Here is an 18806-nt window from a genome sequence, read left to right as displayed (position 1 = left end):
GTGGCACAATGATGAATTGTATAACTTAATATGATGTCCCAACTCCTCTTACTGCCTGCTCCAATGAACGTAAGCATGCCATGCAGCTTCTTCACGACCTTGAGACCCAAAGGTCTCTTTGTTCATTCACACTCCCCAGGACTCTGTTGTTCACTGTGTATGCCCTGGCCTGCTTTAACTTGCCAAAATCCATCACTGTAACAATGATTCAAGACTGTTTATTGTCATTATTCAGTATGTGATTATAAAGGAGAACAAAATGGATTGTTAGTTCAGTTCTGATGCAGCATAAGAAAACACAATAAGCAAGAACACAATAAAAAAGAGCTATAAATATAGAAGTAATTCTTTGAGACAATGTACATGTAACTGTTCTATATATAGACTGTATGTAATACATACAGTGATGCTTGGTGATGTGAATGTAGTGGTAGTGTGGGGGTTAATGGGCGGAGGTGCTGATCAGCCTAACGGCTTGGGGAATGCGATTGTTTTTGAGTCTAGTGGTCCTGGTGTGGATGCTGCATAGCATTTTCCTGATGGGATTGGAACAAACAGTCCATAAGAAGTGTGGGTAGATCCTTCATGATATGGCTGGTCTTCATCTGGCACCTTTCTGTATATATACAGTATTTTGTTGATGATGGGTAGGATGGTACGGGTGATGTGTTGGGCAGTTTGCACTTCTGGTTGTCCAGCTCTCCTGTTCGTTTCAGTTCAGTGTCTGTACCATACAGATACTCCACTGCACATCTGTCGAAGATTCTGAGTAATGATGTGCACAGATCAGCATTCTTGAGCCTCCTCAGAAAGTAAAGAAAATGGTGAGCTTTCCTAACTATGGAGGATGGGTTCTGGGACCATGAGAGGTTGTGTGTGATCTGCACTCCCAGGAGTTTAAAACTGCTCACTCACTTTAGTATTTGTCTGCACCAACCAGCCAGCAATGAATGTCATTGCACCGTTCACCTTCCAACCCTTGCACTGCTCCTGTCTGCTGGTTTGTTGAGCAGGTCAACACATGGGTCCCTCTCTATTTCCCTCATTCACAATTTCCTTTTACATAAATGATAGTCTGCCTGCCAATTCCTTCTACCATTTTCCCACATAAAGCTTCATTCAGCAGGTTTTCACCCACTTTGTATCCGATTGTAGAGACCTGGGACACCTCACATCCTCCCTATCTGGAAAAAGTACTGTTTATTCTATTTCTGTCTTCTATGTGATAACCAGTCTTCATTCCATGTTAACACACCTACCCCAGCACTGTGAGCCCCGGTCTTGTGCACTAGCCTTTCAAGTGGCGCCTTGAAAATCCAAACACAGGACATCTTCAGCTTCCCCTGTAAAGTCTTAAAGATCTCTGGCACATTTGACAAACGTACCAGACAAACCTTTCACCAAACCAACTGACTGGTTCTCAAACCGGGTTGCAGGACAGGGTAGTGGAGGAGTTCTTTGGAACGCCGGCAGTCACCAGTCAGGACATAGAGTATAAAGTTGGGATGTAATATTACAGTAATGTCACTCTGGCCACATTTCAAGATTTAAGCTTGTTTAATGTCATTTCCAATACACAAGTGTAAGGGAAAACAAAATAGTTGTTACTCCGTTTCCAATGCAGCAAAAAATGCAATAATAATAAAAAATAACAAATATATTATTTGTTTATATACACTTATTGTATGTCTATAAGGTGACGCTAGGCATAGGAGTGTCTGTACATGAGGTGACTGACAGGAAATGAGAAAGTAGTAGTGGTGGGGGTGTGCAAGGGTGGGTTGGTGGTGGATGTGTTGATCAAACTTCGGGAAGAAGCTTTCAGCACAGCTTTTTCAGCACCTATGTCCCTGATGCTGGGTAGACTGGTACTAGTGATGTGTTAGGCATGTTTGAATCCCCATTGTGGAGCCTTTCTGTTTGCTGCAGTGCAGTTTATGTATTATGCAGGTTAGGATGCTCTCTAATACACATCTATAGAAAGTCGCAAGTGTTGATGTGCATAGTCCAGCTCTCTTCAGCTCCTCAGAAAGTAGAGGTGTTGGTGAGCTTTTCTGACTGTGTAGAATGTGTTCTTGGACATGAGAGTTTGGGCGAGATGTGCACTCCCAGGAGTTTGAAACTGCTCGCAGTTTCTGTTATTCTGCTGCCAATGTAAAGAGAGGGGTGAGTGGTGTGAGTTCTGAATTCGATAACCGTCTCTGCTGTCTTTCTGACATTTAGGAAGTTATTTGCCTAGTAGCGGGCCTTTAGCTCTTCCACCTCTTCCCTGTAGACTGTCTCATCATAGTTGGTGATGTCATTGGCAATCTTGACAATGTGATTGCATGGCCAAACACGCGAATAGTCTTTTGTGAGCAGACTGTAGAGCAATGGGCTCACAAGACCACCCTGAGGGTGAAGGGGCGTTTGTGCTGGGGATGATGGCGAGGGAGGAACGGTTGTGCATCCTGACAACCTGAGGTCTGGTTAGGAAGTCCAACACCCTGATGCACAGTGGTATATTTGGACTGAAGAGTAAGAGTTTGTTCACCACAGTCTGTGGAACAATAACGTTGAATACCGAACTGAAATCCAGAAACAGCATTCTGACATAAGTGTCCTTGTTTCCCAGGTAGAATATAATATTTCAAATATGCTAACACACACAAAATGCTGAGAAATTCAGCAGGCCAGGCAGCATCTATCGAAAAGTGTAGTCGATGTTTTGGGCTGAGACCCTTCTGCAGAACTGGCCTACCAAGTTCCACCAGCATTTTGTGTGTGTTGCTTGGATTTCCAGCATCTGCAAATTTTCTCGTTTGTTATTTAGAATATGGTGTTTCGTTTTTCTCATGCTGCTGGAGGACATTAAGCTGGAAAGAAATTGGAAGTTTACGAGGATGTTGCTGGGTCTTGGGTGACTCATTTATGGGGAGTTTCAGCAGGTTTGGACAGTTTCTCTGTGAGTGTCAGAGAATGTGTGGTGATATTATAAAGGTATATACAATTATGAGGCGGTTACATAGGGTCAGGAAACAGGGTTTTTTTTTTGGCCAGGGTTGGGGAATCAAGAATTGGAGAGCATTGGTTTAAGATGAAAAGATAAGAGATTTCATAGGAACCTGAAGGGCAATTTTTCTACAGAGGGTGGTCAATGTATGGAATGATCTGTCAGTGGAAGTGGTTGAGGGAGGTATATTAATAATGTTAAAAAGTTTTTGGACAAGTAGATAGAAAGAAAAGGTTTCGAGAAATATGAACCAAATGCAGGGAAATGCAGATGGTCGATTCGATCATTTCAACCATCGACTCAGTTAAGACATTTAAAACTTTTCTAAATGACTTGTTATTTCTTCATAGATCACAGATTCTAACATGTTGCCAACAGCATATGAGAAGTTAACAGGAGTACAGTTATCTGCTTTTTGTTTTCAACCCTTCTTTCTCAACTGAGTCACATTGGAAGGTTTCTATCCACTGGAACAGAGTGAGTTCTGATAAACAAATGAATGTCTCCCCTTTCTCTCCAAACCCTAGGCTGTAGGTCATTTGGACCTAGTGATGCTTCCTTTAGATTTTCCCTCATAATGGTGATTGTTACTGATTATTGCACGGTGTTGAAATGTCACCCATCAGATAGCTAAGGCAAGTTTGCTGTGTCCCTACCATGAACACTAAATTATTGAGTTAACATATTTGCCTGTTCCTTGTTAGTTTTATTTTTTGTCTCTTTTCACTGCTTCCTGACATATTCTCTGTACTTTGTCCCAATAACAATCCTTGCCTCTTCATATGCTCTTTGATTCTGTATTTACCTTGATGATTTTGGCTGACCATCTTTCATCTGGATCCCTCTGTCTAATTTGGATCAGCATCTGCTAAGCCAGCAGATTAAACACCTGCCACTGCTCATCCACTGATCTGTCCCTGAGCCTATTTGCCCAATCCATGCCAGACAACTCCACCCTCACACCCAGGTAACTGCCCTTACTCAGGTTGAGGACATTGGTTTGGACGCAGGTATTTGTTCTCACATTGTGTCTGGAATCCTCTGATGTTGTGATCACTTCTTCCTCGGGGATCCTTCACCACAATCTTTCTTATTATTCTGACCTCATTACACAGTAGTAATCTTTTCTGGGTGGGTTCTGTAACATACATGTAAAGAACATACTGTAAAGAACATTCCCTAGCCACTGCTTAAATTCCGCTTCCTTGTACCTTGCCAGTTTAATTAGATTCATCAACATACAAAATTTGATCGAACAGGAACTGAATGGTGACAAGGGTCTACTATTTGAAGCAGACAGACATTAATGATGCCATCCAGCATAAAGGTAGAAAAATCCCATTCAAAATAATCCATTTAGAAAATACTTAGTCATTACTGCAGTAAGTATTAACCAATGAGGAAACACTCATTTAATAAAGTACAAAGAAACTTCCAGAGGTCTACTTTATACATCTACTACAGGCATATTAAACTGTAATGCATATAGTCTACTTAAAATGCAAGCAGATAAGTAATTGTTCAACTACAAAGAAAATGACAATTAAACAGTCAGATCCAACGGACACTCAGCACCTCTGTGCTTGATTCGCAATGATAGTACATTCTGAAGCTCAGAGATTTCTGGGTAAGAACAGTGCAATAGAGAGTGCTTACAAGCATTGCCTCCTTTCTGCTGAATGCCACCAATCAAGTTATTATTTTTATCAGAACTGAGTAGGAAATTTAATAGAGCAAGCTCCTACAAGCAATGTACTCAAAGTCAACAGGCATCATGTGTCAAGTCAAAGTCAACCTAATTTTTTTCTACATCAGCTTCTAAATGTTGCTACTCTGACATTCACTTACACACCCCCTGCTCTGTTTCCCTGTTCAGCTCTTCAGGAGTAAATATGACCCATAATGTGGAAATGAGCAGGGCATAGGAGGCTAACGGCCAGTGTCAGACTTCATCAGCCCAGAGATTTCAGGGATGAAGGACATGACAGATATAAATAACTGCAATCAATTTGTCCTCTTCAGACTGCAGAAAGTCATGCAGGAAATTGAAGGGAAACCTCTTCACCCACAGAATGGTGACTGTTTAGAACTCATCTCCACAGGGAGAGGCAGAGGTGAATGGCAGGATTGAACTTATGAGGACTCTTGTGGAACAGAAATTCTGGCAAGGGCCAGCTGGGCTGTTGACTCCCTACTGTGCACTGGGTGTGTTTAGATTCACTAGGTAACTGAGACAGAGTTTAAAACAGAACTGATTTATTAGTGACAGATCCAGAATATTAATCACCAGTCCTATTAAAGGTGAACAATATCACAAGAAATACCTTCCATGTCCAGTGACCAGGGTGCAGAAAAGGGTGTGATGAATAGCAGCATTAATTGCAGAGTTTGATACCAACAGTCACTTTTGAACTTGCTGCAGGTTTCAGCAACTGTGACGGTTTACATATCCAGCATGCAGCTTACTTAAACTGTTTCCCCTGTGTGAACTCGCTGAAGTGTCAGTATGTCAGTTGATCCAGTGAAACCCTTCCCACAGTCTGAGCGGGTAAACAGTTTCTCCCCAGTATGAACTGACTGGTGTGTTTGTAGGTGGGATGACCGAGCGAATCGCTTCCCACAAACGGAACATGTGAATGGCCTCTCCCCAGTGTGAACTGACTGGTGTCTCTGTAGGCTGAATGACCGAGTGAATCCCTTCCCACAGTCTGAGCAGGAGAACAGCGTCTTCCCAGTGTGAACTAACTGATGTGCCAGCAGGTCAGATGACCGAGTGAATCTCTTTCCACAGTCGGAGCATGTGAACGGCCACTCCCCAGTGTGAAATCGCTGGTGTGTTTGCAGGCTGCCTGACCGAGTAAATCCCTTCCCACACAATGAACACGTGAACGGTCTCTCTCCAGTGTGAACTCGCTGGTGTCTCTGGAGGCTGAATGACCGAGAGAATCCCTTCCCACAGTCAGAGCATGAGAACGGTTTCTCCCCAGTGTGAACTGACTGATGTGCCAGTAGGTCAGTTGATCCGTTGAAACCCTTACCACAGTAAGAACAGGTGAATGGTTTCTCCCCTGTGTGAATTGACTGGTGTGCTTGTAGGTGGGATGAACGAGTGAATCCCTTTCCACACACAGAACATGTGAATGGCCTTTCCCCAGTGTGAACAGACTGGTGTCTCTGCAGGCTGGAGGACCGAGTGAATCCCTTCCCACAGTCCGAGCAGGTGAACGGCATCTCCCCAGGGTGAACTGATTGGTGTAGCGGTAGGTCAGATGACTGATAATCCCTTCCCACAGTCTGAGCAGGTAAATGACCTCACTGTATTGTGTCTGAAGGTTGGCTGAGTGAGAGAATCCTTTGCCTCACGGAGAGGTGAATGATACCTCCCTGCTGTGAGTTCTCTGACAAATTAATGGAGTCAGATGCTACATGTAGTGAACCCTTTGCACAGTCAATGCAACGGAAGAACTTATCTCTAGTAAACAAATGCTGGTGTGTTCTCAGTACCCTGGTTCCAGTGGATTTCAATGAGTTGCAACAGAAAACACAAAGCACGTTTCCAGCCAGAATGAAATACTTCTTCATCAACAACAGATATACTGGTGTTACAAGGGAAATATCTGTTCACTCCTTTTATATCTGTACAGAGGCAGCAAAATTGACGGGCTGTTGTTGAGATCTCTGTACACAAATTTTTTGTCGTTTCTAATCTATAAAAAGAGCAACAAAATACATCAATGGGTGAAGGACAACATTTCAGATGAGAGTTTAAGGCCTTTAATGAGCTCTGACAGCACACTGTTACAACGAGATTCAACCCAAGTTGGCGGAACAACACCTCAATTGCTCGGGGATTCTCGACTGTCCATGAAATTCTCTAACGATCCTCCTGTCTCAATAAGAATGTGACACTTCACCCGTGAGTCTATCGGGTCATCTACTGTATCCAGTGCTCCCGGTATGGCTTCCTGTAGATTGGGAGACTGCTTCACTGAGCACTTACGCTCTGTCTGCCAGATAAAGTGGGATCTCCCAGTGGTCACATATTTTGTTTCAACTTCCCATTCCCATTCCAACAAGTCAGTCCACAGGCTGCACTACTACTGTGATGAGCCAACACTCAGGTTGGAGGAGCAACACCTTGCATTCCGTCTGGGCAGCCTCCAACCTGATGGCACGAACATAGATTTCTGGAACTTCAGTTACTTGTTCCCCCACCCCCCCCCCCCCCCCCCACCACCACCTTCACCATACCTCATTCCCTTCTCTCAATTTACCCGCCCATCATCTCCCTATTTTTCTTTCTTCCCTGGCTTTAGGTCCTCTCTTGTCAGATTCACCCTTCACCAGCCCTTTATCTCTTTCACCAATTGACTTCCCAGCTCTTTACTTCACCCTTCTTCTCATCGGTTTCACCCTTCACCTTGTATTTCTTCCTTCCCTCCACCCACCATCTTACCCTGACCTCATCTTTTTTTCTACAGTCCAGATGAGGGTTTCAGTCTGAAATATTGACTGTTTACTTTTTTTCATCGATGCTGTTGGGCCTGCTGAGTTCCTCCAACATTTTGAGTGTGTTGACGGGACATTTCTGCCCGTCTTCAGTCTGTCACTTGGTTCAGTGTGTCTCTCTCCATTACTATAGTGTCAAGTTCTGCTCATGTCTCACAGTGCTACAGAGAAGATATGATATTACACGGCTCATCCTGGATACTTTCTAGTTACTCTGACCCCCACCACTCTAGGTGATTGAGGGTGGTGAACTAATTGAAGGCAATACCAATGAATATGAAGCGGAGGCAGCAGTATTTCTCATTGGAGAGTGGCACTTATGTGATGTGAAAGCTACAGGTCACTTGTTACCCAGGACAAAGATGTTTGATATCATTATGCAGCCAGAGAGAATTGGACAAACATGTTCTCACAGGTAGAATGGTCCAGAACAAGAGGAGGCAGAACAAAGGTGATTTTCTCAAGAACTAAAGCTGATGGAAGGATTTTGTCTTTCTTTTCATGTGTAGAAATAACTGATATTTTTATTGACTGGAAGGTAGACTCTTCAGAGACTAACTCAGAACTACATTTTTGCTCTGAGCTCCTGATCCTTGTATTTAGATTGCTGGATCTGTTTCTGGGAGATCCACTCCCTCCACGTGTGCTTCCAAACACACTTTAACCACTAGTAAGGAAAGCACTCACACTTCCACCCATGACTAATTCTGAACCCCAAAAACAAGAGATCTGTCTGTTCATCACAGCTCCAGAAAATCTGCATGCACTGCAGAAATGGCACCAGCACCTTCACTCAGCAGAACATTCCCCGTGGCCCAGGTACAGATCAAGGGGGTTGGAGAGAGGGAAAGAACCGAGACTGTGCTGGGTTTGCAAAACTGCAGTGTCCCTAGCTCACAGAAATTATCCCTCAGTCGAGGAGCGGACACCGGTGCTGATGAAACCCTCAGCACCATAAAGTCTGCGGGTGCTGAAGTTCCAAAGCAACACACACAGAACGCTGGAGGAACTCGGCAGGTCAGGTAGCATCTGTGGGAAAGTGTAAACAGTCAACGTCTTGAGCCGAACCCTTCTTCAAGATTGAGAAAGAAGGGGGAAAGTGCCAGAATAAAAAGGTGCGGTGAGGTGAATGAAAGAGGCTAGGTGGAAGGTGATAGTTGAAGCAAGGTGGTTGGAAAAGGTCGAGGGCTGGAGAAGAAGGAATCGGATAGGCGAGGAGAGTGGAGAATAGGGGAAAGAGAAGGAGAAGGCAACTCCAGGTAGGTGAGAATAAGTGAAAGGTCAGAATATGGAACAGAAGAAGATGGTCGGAGGTAATTTGTTCATCGGAAGAAAATGAAATTAGTAACATCAGGTTGGGTGAAGAGGAGGCCATGTATCGATATGTCGGACCGGGAAAGGGAATCGGAATTGAAATATTAGGCCACCGGTAAGCTCCACTTTTGGGGATGGTGCAGGGTACTCGACGAAGCGGCCCCCCAATTTACGACCCTCCATCGGGGCCTGCCGCCCAGCTCCCCGGGTGTGGGTACGGATCGTGGGCTGAGAAAGGTGGACAGAACTGAAACTGTCCCAGGTGCAGGGCCATGGTGTGTCCGGATTCGCTGTCCCTCAATCGCGGTACGGAAACCCCACCCGGACAACCGCTCCTACCTGCTGCCGAATCTCCAGAGCCTTTTGTTCATTGAGCGCATGCGCGTACTCGGGACAATAAATGACCCTTACGCTTGCGCATTTGATCGCTGGGTCACCGACGGCTAATGCTGAACCGTGAAGGTTTCTGGGTAGGGATGATGCCATTTAAAATCAATTCAAACATCGGTTTCCCGCCACTTGCCCCGAGAACAGGCAATGCTTTTATGCAGAAACTCGGCGGCTACTTTAACACAACAAGCTCCTGCAATGAATATATTCAATATGAACAGGCATTCCGTGTGTCAGCGGTCAAAGCACAGCCCATTTAAAAAGGCAGTATGAAACGCGAGGAATCCTGCACATTCTCGAAATATAGAGCAACACATACAAAATGCTGGAGAAGCTCAGCAAGTCAGGTGGCATTGATGCCGAAGAATAAATAGCCGAGGCTTCAGGCCGAACCCCTTCCCCAGACATCAGCATGGTGAATGTTCTCTGCCCGTAAAGACGACTGTCTATTCCTCTCCATAGATGTTTCTTGACCTGCTGGTTTCCACCAGCATTTTTGCAGAAATAAGCAACATATTTTCCAGTCAATCATTTTCCAAAATTTGCTGATCTTTCATTTGTAACCACATCCTCCTGGTCTGATTTCCTCCTCCTCCCCATCTACTCTAACTACCACCTCATTTGAAGCCCCAAATGCATGGCTTGTTCAGGATTCACTTTGGTTTCCGATCCCGCACTGTAGAAGATTTACCGACCATTCAACTCTCGTAATCTAAAGGAGAGTTGTGTATTGCAACAACCCAGCTCTGTAAGACACTGCCCTTTGAAATCAGTCAAAATAACTCATAGTATTTAAAAGAACAGGGAAGAAGAAGTTTAACCACCCAGGAAGTTTTCCCTTCGCCCAAAGCTCTAAGGAACGAGGAATGTTTGGGACATAACCTCAGTAAGCTTATCTTCTTCTGCAGTCTGCAGAAAGTCAGAGAGGAAATTCAAGATAACCCCCTGAGGTGAACTACATATACCTGTCTGGACACCTCCCCCCACCCGCTCCGGCTGACTGCTCCTGTGGCTCCTCCCACTAACCGTGGCTCCTCCAACAGACCCCGGTATAAAGGCGATTGGGGCCTGAGCCCTGCAACTCAGTCTCCAGGATGTAGCATGATGGTCAATTGCTGCTTGTTCTTTCTTCCAGTCAATAAAAGCCTATATCTCACCTCACGTCTCAGAGAGTTATTGATGGTGCATCATCCCCCCTCACCGACACAGTGGTGACCAGTTGCAACCCGTTATCACAGGGAGAGTGAGAGGTGAATAGCAGAGATCAGCTGGACAGATTGGCCTCTCTATTGTTTATGGACGTGTAACAGAGACAGTAAACACTTGAGACAGGAGGATTTGAAATAGAATTCATTTATTTGCACAGATCCAAAATATTAAACAGCAGTCTAATTTAAGGCAAACATCAACAGAACAAACCCCTTTAATGCTCAGCGACCAGGGTTCAATCCGGTGTGTGATGAGAAGCTGCAATATCTACGGAATCTGGCATTAACGGTCCCTCGTGAGCTTGCAACTGGCTTCAGTCACCATAGAAATTATTTCAACTTCGTCCCTGAGGTGAATTTGCTAGTGTTTTAGCAGGTGGGATAATTGAGTAAATCTCTTTACTCACTCAGTACAGAGTTGTGCCCTCTACTTATTGAGAACTCCTTGAAGCCTCGCAAGGTGGGTTAACTGAATGAATCCCTTTCCACACATGAACCAGGTGAACGTTGTCTACCCGGAGTAAACTCTCCTTATAGATGCTGCCTGGCCTGCTGTGTTCCACCAGCATTTTGCGTGTGTTGTTTGAATTTCCAGCATCTGCAAATTTCCTCGTGTTTGGTGTTTCTGTATATCGGAAGCTTGGATGAAAGCAGACGCATATTTCCAGCTGGGATAAGGTTGAACTTCTGATCCGAGGATCGACAATTTGGGACTGAGTATTTTGTGTTGCGAGTTTGTTATGGGTAATTGACACGTGGGCTGGGGCAAGGACGAAGCAAATTACGTATGGTCGCTTTGTCGGAAGTCAGTTTAATTGAGAGTTGGAGGCAACCGGGGAATTTAATTTTTGTTCACCGCTAATAACGCTTATTTTGCTATTTTCGTTTAATTACACTAATTAGAACTCTTATTTCGTTAACTTCGCTGTATCGCTAATTCTAGTTTCGTTAGTTTTTTGATCGTTATAACATAGTTCGTCTTGGCCAGTTTTGAGTAAAGGATCGAACATGCTTTTTCCGACTTGAACACAGTTATTTGGAAGCGCGCCACCCAGTGTTATTATGAGTAACTTAAAGAACTACTGCAGCTGTTACAAGAGATGAGTTTGAAGGTTAAGCTGAAAAAGGCTCAAATCATGAGGCAGCAGGTTAGTTAATTAGTTAGTTAGTCGTCATAACTTCTGTGAGATGAGAGATTGATAAACAGCATGTAGATATTGTGACAAAACTATTTCTTCCCACTGATGTCAGGGATTGAGGTGGTTCTTCGCTTTGGTACATTTCTGCGGGGGTTAATACAAGAATCATCGATCAAGTTATTATGAGTCAGAAATATTCCCATATCTCTCCTTCCAGGCAGTACTGCAGCGATATTGTGCATTTATGCACTTTGTATTTCTTCTCCAGATGTTCCTGTTTTCCTCGGATTTCGAGGTAGTGACACGAGTAAATGATATTTAACAAGGTGATGCTGCCCTAGGTGGTGTGCACTGACAAGTGTATCTGATACAGACATTCTGCTGAGTTCAATGACCTGACATCCGAGCGGAAGACAATTGGAGCGTAAAAGTAAATCCTGGATTCAAATTCATCAGTATTACTCTATTCTCTAACACCTGGAGGGTAGGTGCTCCCAAAACTGAACCAACTGCTTCATCGGCATTGCTTGGAAAGTTCGCAGATAGCAGCACCGTATAAAATTGGATCCCAGAAAGTGACCAGAGGAAGGGTAGATCGAGTCCAGTTACACGATGAGGGTAACAAACTTTCCATCAATGTCATCAAAACAAAAGAGCTTGTTATTAACTTTAGGAAACAGTGAAGCACCTACCCTGTATCTGTCAATAGTCCGCAGGTGGAGATGATTGAGGACTTTAAGTTCTTGGTTGTAAGTATAATCAATCATTTGTACTGATCCAACTACGTAAACGCTATGACCAAAAAGACACACCGGCACGTCCACTTCCTCAGACAACAAAGGCAATTCGGCGTTCTCGCATTAATATGCATACAAGGCAGAAAGAAACCTATCTGGAGAAAGCACAGCTTGGTCGGCAATCTGCTCTGCTCAAGACCCCAAGAAATGCAGAGAGTTGCGGTTAGAACTCTGCCCATCACGAATACCACCTCTCGTCCGTGGATACTGCTGACTCTTCCTTCTGCCTCCATGAAGCAGCCAGTATTGTCATACTCCCCCTACCACCTTGGACATCCTTTCTACTCACTGTGAAACTGGCAGAAAATACAAGGATGAACAACTCGGCGCAATAGCAGTTAGTGCCATATTAAACGAATTTTTATACTCTCAAGCCGAATTCTTGTCCTCAGTAACTGTATAACTGTCACAGTCACATTGGATCCTGCATTGTTTTTTATTTGCTCTTGTAGTACTCCAAAGTACTTCTCTCATAGAATGATCGATATGGATGAATTGTAACACTCAGGGTTTAATAGTATCTGGTAACAACTGACAATATAAACCAATACCAAATAGCAATACTGCCCAGGTGGGCGAAAATAGTAGAATGGAGCCTCAGAAAATGTTTTAATATTTCTCCCTGGGCATCTAAATCTACCGGAATGGACTATATTTTTCTGCTACTGACAAGCAAAGAAGTTATGTTTTGAAACAATTCTCTTACTCTCCACAATTACTGCCTGATCTACCAAGTATTCCCTGCGGTGTTTATTTCCCCTTGCACATTGCTCGCACAGACTCCAAGCTTTGATAATAATCTCCGTCTAATTCTCCACGGGACTGAGATGGGGCCTCATAAACCGACACGAACCTGCAGTATATAAATGAGACAGAACATTATAGACGGAAATTTAATGGGGAAATTGTACAATTCTGTAACTCATTATCATTGGATGGCAGGTCCTAGCGGATACAATATGGATGGATCCCAGAATTAGGCGGTATAAGTATCCGTACAGCGAACAGGACCTAACACGGTTATTGCCATGCATGAGCGCACGGTACATTTGACAAATTCAGAAATTTTGCAGTGATACTCACTAATATCACCGAAAGAATTAATCCCATATATCTGACCCTAGATGTCTTGCTGTTCAATTTCTCAACTATTGAGTAATGTTATGCGTTTCCCACATGGTGCGCGTTACAATCCACCTGCCGGCAAACGTATTTCCTTTAAACAGCGTATTGCCACCCTTCCTGCACACATTAATATCGAATGGAGTGTCATCAGCAACTCTGGGCAATTTTATTCCTTCATCCTATTGACAAAAAATAACTCCACAACAAACCTCAGAATGGCCGACTTGTCCAACCTCCCCAAACGGTCAACGCCCATTTACTGCATTTCTCTCTGTTTAATCTTCATTCAATCTTCATTTCTGCGAAATCTTCATTCAATCTTCCTTACAAACATTTTTGGGCACATTAACCAGGGTGTTCCTGAAATACGAAGTTACACTACCCAATCATTCGGCCTTATCTATTCTGTTGAAAAATACCGAACAGATATGTCAGAGATTTTCTTAACAATTCTTTTAAAAATTTGGTTATTTCGACTATTTCTTACGTCTTTGTCCTCTGATGTTTAAATGCCCTCAGGTCTAACTCTTGAATAGTTCTTTCCCAGCTTCAAAGATGTGATTTATCCTCAGAGCACGAATATTGTTTTTACACATCTTGCTTAAAGAGCCATGACGATCACAGCATTGCATGGGAGCAACTGCCACATTGATTGAAGACATATTTGAGCTCACCAATTAACACGCGACGGGCGGTGACAATCCTTCCGCGCTTCTTACGAGGCTTCAGGACTGTTGGATCGGCCACTGCCTTCCAGCTGAGTGTCTGTCAATCGGAGAACGTTCTGAAAATGAGTGAGCTGTGGTGACAGTAGGAACCTATATTATACATGCAGACTATTTTGGTTGAGTCTGTCAATACGGTCTACTTTGTTGCATCTCATCTTGACAGTCTAAATCTGAAGCATTTCTCTCGCTAGCAGATGAGGAAGAGTTAATGCAAGTGATCTGTCATGACTATAGTCGTTGGATAGTGCGAGGGTTCCGTGGCTTAATTGGTCAAAGCGCCTGTCTAGTAAACAGGAGATCCTGGGTTCAACTCCCAGCGGAGCCTTTAAGTTATGGGGTGAATTACCGTGTGATGAAGACGACCTTTTGCGCATCGTCAAATCACTTCCACTTTCCACCGTCAATTCCACTTCACACCGCACAATGCCGAAAAATGACCTTGAAAAAGTTATAGGTCTGGTTGTGTCTGCGGTGTAAGAAACTCCGTCTCAAATAGAGAACATTTCTGATTTAGCTTTTTTTTTTTGGCCTTGCTATAGCGTTATTACAGTGTAAGGTGGTTACACAGTGACAATCGTTTACAACATGCGGCCGTGATCTGATTTAAGATCTTGTCTTGGTATAACTGAAAAATTGTGTTTCAAAAGTCTTTTTAATTGAACTCCGACTAGTTTGCTCCATTTTCAAGAAATCGGTCAGAAATCTTGGCGTTACAGAAGTAAGCTAGAATACACATTGATCTTAACTACTTTTTCACCCACTACTTTCGATAAATAGAGTCCACGAATCACACCTATCCATAGGATCCTTCGCCCAACTGGCAGTCGCACAGTATACAGTACTTGGCCCTGAAACCAATACTGGATCGTAGTCATGATGATTTGTCACTCTTATATTCAGCTCTGCAAATGTTTCGGGCTTTACTTTAAACCGGAACTGAACCCTGGCAGAAAAGAAAAGTACTCGCGATGGCAGTGGTGGGATTCGAACCCACGCCTCCTTAGAGACTGGAGCCTTAATCCAGCGCCTTAGACCGCTCGGCCACACTACCTCATTCTTTTAAAGAATTAAACAGTGAGGTGGATTTGCTGACCAGGTTAATATTCAAAGTGTTATATCACCGGCGTAAGCGTTGAAACATTCTTCCACGCACTGCTTGAGGCTTCATGCAGTTCACGTTTTCCCAACACCAAGTAGACCAGAGACAATAGTGGTGCACAGTTGTCTCCTGAAACTGCCGGTGGCAGCTAAATGTCAGAGCGAGTATTCTCAGCATTACATGGGACACTAGAGTTAAATATTCACATTTGCAGCCGACTTAAAGCGTAAGATTTATCGACCCGTCGTCCTATCTTGTCACATTCGGCGACCTTTGCACGTGCACTCCAAAATGCTGCAAGATTTTCACTCACATGAACCAATCCCAGCTTCCCTACCCTAACATTTCAAATTCAAATACTCACATTGACAACGGTTCTCGAATATCTACACTCAGCCCTTTCTGGGAGATTTAAAGCCGTTCTAAAAATCACCACCACAAACCTCCAAAATGTCTGAAACAGATTTTGTGAAGTTTTTTTTTAATGATTAAGTAGTGTTGACTTGCAATTGCACCGCACCAGAAACTGTACCGTCAGCGCACTTCTGGGGTTGCCCTCCAAGTCCGAGTTTTTACTTTAAAAAATATCTTCAATCCGTTTTTATGCAGATTCGAGATACCAAGTGAACTGGTCACTTTGAGAGGCGACAAATTCCAGATTGTTTGCTGAAGCACAGGAAATGCAAACACCTGTACACATTAGCAGGTTGCAGATTACCCAGCCCTGTCATTCAATTACGTTATGGAAGATCAGATTGTCTATCCAGTCCTCACTTCCACCGGTCTTGTCAATATGGCCTTTTCTTCATGATTCATTCATTTTGATGCACCGCCTTTTCAGACCTGTTCCTCAAACCTGGAAGCACAGTAATAAGTGTCGTCCATCCTACCTGCCGAGGAGGTTCTCTGCCATCATCCAGGTAGTGATATATATGCCGGCCCTGACAATGGTCAGCCAGTTGAGCAATTGAGCACCGTGATCAGCAAACACAATACTGTACACCGTGACCTTCTTGATCTTCCTGAAGGTCTTCAACCAGGCCAGTTGAGGAAAACAGTCAGTAACAGCAGTGATACAATCATTCACATCCTAATACCAATGCTGAAATCTGGTCCAGTACATCGATGACAGCAGTGCTGTGAACGTTCATCCATCACGCTTGTTCCTAACTTCACGGTCTTCAGTCTGTGTTTTTCTGCTGGGAGTAGAAGTAGAACTTGGAATCAGGACGTGCCAAAAACCAGACACGGCATGGCATGGAAAGAAGTGTTGATGATGGTGTAACAGTATCGAGCGCTCAGCAGGTGACATGCTGGTGATTGTTGGTCAAAGATATCCTCAAGCATTATAAGGTACGAATCATGAAGCAAACGCTGTTAGCTCTGTCATTACCTGATGCTGTCGTCCTGTCCACGCAAAAGGGTGCTGCAGCCCTGGGGCTGGAGCTCTTTTTCCAGAGTATTGGACTGAGCCATGTTGCTGTAAAGCAGAATGCACAACAGACACTGATGTCCCTCTGGTACCGAAATCTAGCTCTGAAGTCTTCAGTTTTGTAGTCCGAAGATGCTACTTTGGTCAGGATGACAGGGAACAGCTCCCTCTTGCTGCATCTCCTTAGCCACGTATTAAACTGTATTATCTTCCAATTTCAGACCTCAGTAACACATTGTGCAGGCATCGATCACGAGATCTCCACCACCCTGGATTTGTTGTCCTTTAATTTAGCAGCTAACTCCTCTTGAATTCACTTTGCAGGGCTTCATCACCCTCCCTACCCATGTCATTACTACCAACGTGGAACTCAGGCTGTTCATTTTCCCCTTGAATAATGTTATGGACTTCACCCTGATGTTCCCGACCCTTGAACCTGTGAGGCAACATACCATCCGGGAGTCTTGTCCTCGTCCACAGAACTTCCTGTCGGCTCTACAAAACATCAAATCTTCTATCACTACATTTCGGCTCTTCTCGTCCTTCCTTTCTGTCAGAGAACCTGATTCAGTACTAGGGACCGCTCTGTTCTGCCTTTCCTTTGCTAGGTTGTCAGTAGCACCCCCCCCCCCCCCGCCCCACCACCACCACCACCACCACCAAAGGAGTATATTTGCTGTTGAGGGAAACGGTCTCAAAGGTACACTGTCCTGGCTCCCTATTCCCTTTCCATTTTCTGTCGATTACCCAGTTACCGGCGTCCTCCGCGTTGGGTACAGCTACATTCTTATATTACTTGCAAATCAACCCCTCAATCTTCTCATCTAGCGCTAGCTCCAGTTCCAAAACACTGTCTATAAAAAGCTGCAGGTGTAGTCAGCGTCACTGGAAGTCTCATTTTCTTCCCACATGCCACAAGAGGAGCACTCCAATGTCCTAACGTTAACCCCCACTGCTCTAGCTCTGTAATAAGAAAGAAAATTATCAGAATCTTACCTTAACCGACTCTGTCTCATTCTGGAGGCTATTAAAGCAAAGACTAAACTGTCCACTCACAATCGCCAAACCAATCAAACCACAGTCTTATTCAACTCAAACAACAGAAAATCGGGCTAGGCTCAGATTTGAGGTGATTAGATGGCGGGAGAATGGCAGATTTCGGGAAAACGGGAAAATCAGCAGCGAATTGGAGATTGGAGCAGTTTATCGTCCAGTGATGTTGGCAAGTAGACAGGATTCAAATAAAAAGCAGGACGGCTGAGTTTTGAATGTACTTGTTGTTGATCTCAATATGATTAATTAACTGAAAATTTAAAACATATATATATATATATATCATTAGGAGATTTTGTGGGCGCAAGAGAGGTGACGCTCGTATTGTTTTGTAAAGACAATAAGCATCGTGAGAAAGTTTTAGGGCTAAAGCCGCATGAGGAAGGAAAGTAACGCTTTAGAAAGTAATCACAGGACTGACTCTGGATATATCTGTGGATCAAGTTAAAATACATCAGTCAGAGCAATAGCTGTGAAGGCTAAACGTTTAAAACGGTTTCACGTTGGAGTAAGAACAGTCACTGTTTAAATTTGATGGAAAAAATGCCGGATAGGGTTAATTTAGGTTATATGAGCTACATAGAACGAGTCTGTGTACTGCACCATTTGGATTTTTCAGTGTAAGCAGTGTCATGGATAAGGCAGAATACATCACTATAGAAATAAAGGAGAATTTATTAGGCCAAAAGGTATTTCAAAGTTCAAAGTAAAATTTATTTTCGGTGCATGTCACCACGCACAACCAACAGCGTGGTTCTTTTTTCTGCGGGCGTACTCAGCAAATCTATAGAATAGTAACTGTATACAAGATTAATGAACAAGAAACTGTGCAAATGCAAATATAAATAAATAGCAATAAATCACGAGATCATGAAATAACAAGATAGATACTCTTTAAAGTGAGATCATTGGTTATGGGAACACTAGTTACAGAATGAGAGTTGTTATCCTGTTTTGTTCAGGAGACAGATGATTGAGGGGAAGTAACTATTCTTGAACCTAGTGGAGTGGAATACAGCA

At 43.7% G+C, this 18806-nt stretch overlaps 1 protein-coding gene and 2 non-coding genes across 3 annotated transcripts; 1 reads left to right on the top strand and 2 right to left on the bottom strand.

The window, feature by feature from the left end:
* Positions 1–1547: 1547 nt before the first annotated feature.
* Positions 1548–9206, bottom strand: LOC132380503 (zinc finger protein 235-like). The gene is made up of 2 exons (XM_059949360.1): positions 9155–9206; positions 1548–6699 (listed from the first exon to the last, which is right to left on the bottom strand). The coding sequence occupies exon 2, from the start codon at positions 6221–6223 to the stop codon at positions 5459–5461; it is 765 nt and encodes a 254-aa protein (XP_059805343.1). The 5' UTR covers positions 6224–6699; positions 9155–9206; the 3' UTR covers positions 1548–5458.
* Positions 9207–14453: 5247 nt separating this feature from the next.
* On the top strand, positions 14454–14527 carry trnat-agu (transfer RNA threonine (anticodon AGU)). Its single transcript has one exon. It is a non-coding gene; the product is annotated as a tRNA-Thr (tRNA).
* A 644-nt stretch (positions 14528–15171) lies between these two features.
* trnal-aag (transfer RNA leucine (anticodon AAG)) lies at positions 15172–15253 on the bottom strand. The gene has a single exon. It is a non-coding gene; the product is annotated as a tRNA-Leu (tRNA).
* Between the last annotated feature and the right edge of the window lie 3553 nt (positions 15254–18806).

The sequence above is a fragment of the Hypanus sabinus genome, chromosome 24, assembly GCF_030144855.1.
Source record: "Hypanus sabinus isolate sHypSab1 chromosome 24, sHypSab1.hap1, whole genome shotgun sequence".
NCBI classification, from domain to species: domain Eukaryota; kingdom Metazoa; phylum Chordata; class Chondrichthyes; order Myliobatiformes; family Dasyatidae; genus Hypanus; species Hypanus sabinus.
The sequence above is the reverse complement of the archived record's forward strand: the minus strand, read 5'-3'. Positions and strand labels throughout refer to the sequence as shown.

Coding starts and splice junctions, on each gene's coding strand:
- LOC132380503 (XM_059949360.1), bottom strand. CDS start 6,223: ATGCCGTTCACCTGCTCGGACTGTGGGAAGGGATTCACTCGGTCCTCC.